Here is a 5,945-nt window from a genome sequence, read left to right as displayed (position 1 = left end):
CTGTACTAGTAAAGCTTTGCCGGATTGCCTAAAAAGCCATTTCTAAGAAAAGAGGTCTCCTGAACTAAAAAGAAGCCCTTCTCTCTCCTCCAACCGCCGGTGGTCGCTCCGTCGCTCGCCATGGCTTCCGGGTCCTCGGCCGCCGCACGTCGCCTTCTGCTATTGCGCCACCGCCGCCGCCACCTCGTTCCCAATCACCACTTCTCTTCCTCCTCGGCGGACGAAGTGCTGGACGGGGGCCGCGTCAAGATCTTCGATCGCGATCTGAAGCGCCGACACCGGGACCGGGCGGCGTGGGCGATGCGGGAAACTGACCCACTGGTAGACGCGGTCGCCGATAACCTCCTCGACCGCCTCGAGGACTGCAGGAAGGCGTTCCCCTCGGCGCTCTGCCTCGGCGGTTCGGCCGGCGCCGTCCGCCGGTCGCTTCGCGGCCGCGGTAAGAAGCTACTCAGCTCGCTTTTCTTGTTATTTCTTGCACCAGCCTCTTATCATGTGTACTAATCACTGCGTTGAACCATGTCAAATGTCTTCCTGAAAGTTCCGGTTTTCACATTCGACAATTGAAATGATCTGCGACACGTTGCTTCTCCTTGATATGTTGAACTAACCTGCAAGATGGCGCTGATGATTTGTGTGCCAGGTGGAATCGAGAAATTGACCATGATGGACATGTCGGTAGACATGGTGAACAAGTGGCGGGAGTTGGAGAGTGCTACTGACGACGGCCCCGAGATGAACTTTATCGTTGGAGATGAAGAGTATCTTCCTATGAAAGAGAAGTAAATACCAGCCATATTATACTTTCGGTGTGTTTGTTGGTTCCATTTACGTATGATTAGAGTAAACTGCACTGGATCCACATGCTTTCTCTAGCTCCCTTGAATGCTAATGTATTTGCCCCCCCCCCCCCCCCCCCCACTTTATATACACCAAGAGATAAACTGTCAATTTGCAGTCTGCTATCTTATGCTTGAGTGGGTCAATATATTTTAGGTGTGAGTGGCTAATTGTCAAATTTAAAAGTAAATAAATTGTGATCTTGCATTGTATACTCCTCTATTGATGTGGCTCTTGGTTTCTGAAGCTCCCAGGATTTGATAATGAGCTGTCTTGGGCTACATTGGACAAATGATCTACCTGGAGCAATGATACAGGTAAGTCTTTTATTTTAAACACTGAAAGCATGAAGTTATCAAGCGCTAAAACATCTGAACTATGGTAATTGGCTGTCCTTTGATGGCAGTGTAGGTTGGCGTTGAAGCCTGATGGCCTTTTTCTTGCAGCAATTCTTGGCGGGGAGACTCTGAAGTGATAATCTTAGATTTACCATTTATCGACATTTTCCAGTTTCTTGTTTGACTTGCCTTTTCTTGGATGCTATGATCAGGGAACTAAGAATTGCATGCACTATTGCTCAAATGGAACGTGAGGGAGGCATCAGTCCTCGAATGTCGCCATTAGCACAAGTATGATTCCTTTATAATCAGAGATTTCGTCCAATGGGGATTGCTTGTTCTTCTTGTATGCCTCTGTTGAATAGCCTGTCATTGCAAACCATTGCCTTTACCTTGACTTATTAGTGTCTTTGGTTCTAATGGCGACATTGGGTTGTACATTTCAAGGTCCGTGATGCAGGAAACCTTTTGTCAAGGGCAGGCTTCGCCCTTCCAGGAGTTGATGTAGATCGATATACAGTCAAGTACAATAGTGGTGCGTACAAAAAAACTTGGATTTTCCGATTAGTGAATTTCTTCGTACAATATTTTGTGAAGATTGAATCAACATCTTTTCTTTATTCTGACTGCTCAGTAAATATTCTTATGACTATCAGATTGCAATGGTCACTTTTGTCTCATCAACATACAATTAGCAATGTTGTGTCTGATAAATATATTTTATATTCAAGAACCACGTTAATTTGTTATTGTTTTAAACTCTCCACAATATTTGATTCACCAAGTTATTTATTTCTCCTAACAATTTTATTACTTATTGCCAACTAGCTCTTGAACTTGTGGAACATCTTAGAGCAATGGCAGAAACGAATGCTCTCTTTCAAAGAAGCCATGTGAGCCTTTCTTATCATAATGTTTACTGAAATTGGCTTAGTCCCAATTAATTTAGTTGACATGGTAACTGAATTTACATTGGTTTTCTATTTTCAGATATTAAAGAGAGATACAGCACTAGCTACTGCAGCCATTTACCAGTCAATGTTTGGGTTAGAAGATGGAACCATTCCAGCAACCTTTCAGGTTTTGTACAGTTCAAAAATAATATCCCATCTTGTCCAACTTGACTAAATACAGAGTAGAAACCATGCAGTTTCTCGTTATAAACATTCCACGTATTTAAAGTTTGTTACTCCATTCATTTCATATTGCAGGGTGCAGTTCTTTTCTTTACGGTTTTCCAACTTGACTAAATACAGAGTAGAAACCATGCAGTTCCCCATTAATTTTCTGATCTTACTCTTAGTGCTTTCACTCCGTTCTGCTGTACATATGCATAAGCAACCAATCTTCACTGCACCGGACTCGCCTAAGAGAGCGGGGAGTAAATCTGAGAGGGGAATTGCATGCGCAATTCATGCTTTCCAAAACAAAATAAATGCAGCTGGGCTAGTTTGGACTTTTTCTCTACGGTTTTCGCTGCTTTTAAGCCACTCAAATCTCCATATATATTGCAATTGAGGGAGTAGTTGTTTTGTGCAGGTAATTTACATGACTGGGTGGAAGGAGCATTCATCACAGCAAAAGCCTAAGAGAAGGGGTTCTGCCACTGTATCATTTGGTGACATAAGGAAACAATTTGGTTCCAACCAAGACTGAAGAACTTTATCAGCTATGGTAAGGTGATGGCGCCGAGTTCATTTCTGTTGTCTACTATTCTTCATTCACCACACTTCTGCAGCTATGCTTATCCTTTGTGCTCTTTTACTTCTATAGAAAACATCTCTCGAGGAAGGAAAAGGAAACCCCTATTTGCTCACAACAGAACTTGGGGTTTCCGAGGCTTCCCATTTGTGGAAAAAGTGTACTCTGTTGGTTCCCACCAAGATTCGCGGAAGCGTTCCTTGCATCGCTCACAATCCTCCTCCTGTGCATCTGGGTTGATCTCGACACGCCCTGAAAACTGGAAGCGGATCATGGAGTGGAAGAAGGAGATGCTATATATTTGTACTCCGACCCTAGCCTACGTGTTTCCACTGTATGCAACAAATATCCCATCACATGGAAAATGATATTTTTGTAGAAAAAATGTTGTGATAGCTTTCGCCAAATCTCATTGAAGTTCTAACTGAAACTTATTTGCTTTGAGTTGTGAACTTATTTGGTTTGGAGACCTTTTATGTTACATTGTGAGACATGCTATCCCTATCTATCTATCTATCTATCTATCTATCTATCTATCTATCTATCTTTATCATGTTGTTTAAGTTCATGTTTGTGGAGCCATGTTATTATTCTTGCCCTTATATATTGCTTCATTACATGTTGCAAATGCATGTTTAGTGTACTAGTCGAATGCCTGTGCGATGCCACAGGAGATACCAAAAACTAATGATAATAATGATGTTACTGATCAAATCATTGCACCATTCAATGTTTGATGTGCTTACTTTGGGGTTTAAGATAATCTGACCAATTTGGTTATAAAGAAAACATTATTTATTTAGGCGTATCATAGAAGTGTTGTGAGCCCCAACCTTGTTTGTACATGTTCCGGTTGCCGCCTTTGAAAGATTGTGGATGTTGCCTAGAGGCGGGAAGGGGGGGGGGGGGGATAGGCGCTTTAAAATAATTATGGTTTAGGCTTGAACAAATGCAGAATAAACTAGTGTTTAATTTGTCAAGCACAAAACCTAAAACAACTAGGCTCACCTACGTGCACCACCAACTTATACTAAGCAAGATAAACAACTAAGTGATAACAAGATATATATCATGAAACACTATGGCTATCACAAAGTAAAATGCATAAGTAAAGGGCTCGGGTAAGAGATAACTGAGGCACGCGGAGACGACGATGTATCATGAAGTTCACACCCTTACAAATGCTAATCTCTGTTTGGAGCGGTGTAAGGCACAATTGATGCGGAGCATCCTACGGTCATCTCTCCATGTACACCTTCATAGCACCTCAAGCCCCAAGTGGACCTACCGGACTTAAGGTGAACCCACTCCTCTTTGAGATTTACATGAATATCCATTGGACTTGGTTGTTACCTCACCATGGAATGTTGTGCATCATTAGGTACAAGGGCAACCACCACCAAGCAGCTAGGAAGCTTCCCGGAGGCCAAGGAGAAGGACCCCAAGACCCAAGAGCTGACCGGAAGTGTCAAGATGAAGAAAACGAAGCGTGCAGAAATTGCACTACCGGACAGTCCGGTCCCCACAGCGGACAGTCCGGTCGCACAGAAATTGCACTACCGGACAGTCCAGTCCCCACAGCGGACAGTCCGGTGGGACCCGAAAATGCATCTGTACTCACCGGACTGTCGGTCCTTACCACCGCACTGTCCGGTCTGCCCAGTTTCGCTACGAATTGGGCTAAAAAGCCCATGTAACAACCGAGGCCCATACCCCTTCGCCCCTAGACTATATATTGCGGCTCCTCTCAGTTTTTAGGGTTAGCTAAGATTAGAACTAGACATTAGAGCTTAGCTCATGTATCTCCCCTTGTGGGATTCCTCTTGAGGAAGAAGACTCCATTATAGTTCAAGGCCTCCATTGGAGAAGATCCTTAGGGATTCAAGACCCCCTTGTGGGAAGGATCTATCTAGATCATCAAGACCTCATCTCCTTCATAGGATCTGGGATGAACTTTACCATGTATCTTGTTTCCCTTTGATTGTTCTTGTACCTTGTGAATCTCATGTGTTTGTGAGTCTAGTGGATGTGTGATTGGACTTGTTCTTGAGTGTTCCTCTTGTGATTTAGCCTTTGGTTCTTCGTGTTCTTCGCGTTCTTCGTGGATCCCCCTCCAATTCGTGAAAGATCTTCACTTAGGGTCTCCACCCTACAACATCTTGGTACCATGAGCCACGTTGATCACAATTTGGAGTCTCCCCCATCGTTTTCTAGCCTTGTTTTGCTTGATTTCGTCCTAAAATCCGAAAATCCCCACCAAAAATAGCCCCAATTTTTTTTGTGATTTGTTGGTTTGAGGATGTTTTGTTGATTTTGATCCATGGATTCATTGTGTTTCAAGTGGATCTAGCTTCCCCACAAGTTTCCCCACCTTCCATCCACGAAATCTCCTTAATTTTGACCCCAAAATTATCCATTTTTGCCCAAAAAATTCAAGTTCGTCCTTTCCCAGCCCGCACCGGACTGTCCGCACACCCGTAGCGGACTGTCCGCTGGCATCAGGACCAAAATTGCTTTTGGACCAGACTGTCCGCTCCCCAATACCAGACTGTCCGCTCGAATCAGAAGGTTTTCGGATGAAGACCGGACTGTCCGCTACCCAGGACCGGACTGTCCGCTAGTTCAAAAACTGCTTTGGCCGATTTCTTGTTTTGGCCATATCTTCCACATCCGGAGGCCGATTTTGACGTTCTTTAGCTCGTTGAGTAGCTATTGACATTCCCCATCCATCTAGATATGTTTCAACATCATTTGACTCCATAAATGTTTTGATATTTTGACATCTTTGCCTAGGCCATCCATCATATCATCCGCAAAACCACCATAGCTTTCCGCAACCTAACCCATTTTGATCCATATAGCATTTGTGGTTGCTTGAGTGGTGACTTGAGTTTCCTAAGGTGTTTCGGCTACTTAGGGACGGTTGCTTCTTCATCAACCACCACCACCACTTCTGCATTGTCTACTCCGGAACCACCATCGCATTCCGCTACCACCATTTGACATTTGACATTTGAGATTTTGAGTTCGCGGTTTTTCCGTTTCCTAAGGTGTTTCGGCTAATTA

At 43.8% G+C, this 5,945-nt stretch overlaps 1 protein-coding gene across 2 annotated transcripts; it reads left to right on the top strand.

Moving 5' to 3' along the window:
• Nucleotides 1-31: 31 nt before the first annotated feature.
• Nucleotides 32-3,407, top strand: LOC109742224 (putative methyltransferase At1g22800, mitochondrial). Of its 2 annotated transcripts, none has more exons than XM_020301314.4 (10): nucleotides 32-439; nucleotides 644-782; nucleotides 1,088-1,157; nucleotides 1,247-1,311; nucleotides 1,391-1,469; nucleotides 1,626-1,713; nucleotides 2,007-2,071; nucleotides 2,169-2,258; nucleotides 2,718-2,852; nucleotides 2,952-3,407. In XM_020301314.4, exons 1-9 carry the CDS (start codon nucleotides 121-123, stop codon nucleotides 2,832-2,834), a joined length of 1,032 nt encoding a protein of 343 aa, XP_020156903.1. In that variant the 5' UTR covers nucleotides 32-120; the 3' UTR covers nucleotides 2,835-2,852; nucleotides 2,952-3,407. The 2 variants fall into 2 exon arrangements, with proteins under 2 accessions (XP_020156903.1, XP_040248127.1); XM_040392193.3 differs by having other exon boundaries at nucleotides 37-439; nucleotides 2,718-2,857.
• The last annotated feature ends 2,538 nt before the right edge of the window (nucleotides 3,408-5,945 follow it).

Source organism: Aegilops tauschii, chromosome 6 (genome assembly GCF_002575655.3).
Source record: "Aegilops tauschii subsp. strangulata cultivar AL8/78 chromosome 6, Aet v6.0, whole genome shotgun sequence".
In the NCBI taxonomy this organism is placed as follows: Eukaryota; Viridiplantae; Streptophyta; class Magnoliopsida; order Poales; family Poaceae; genus Aegilops; species Aegilops tauschii.
Note: the sequence above shows the minus strand (reverse complement) of the source record. Positions and strands in the feature narration are given on the sequence as shown.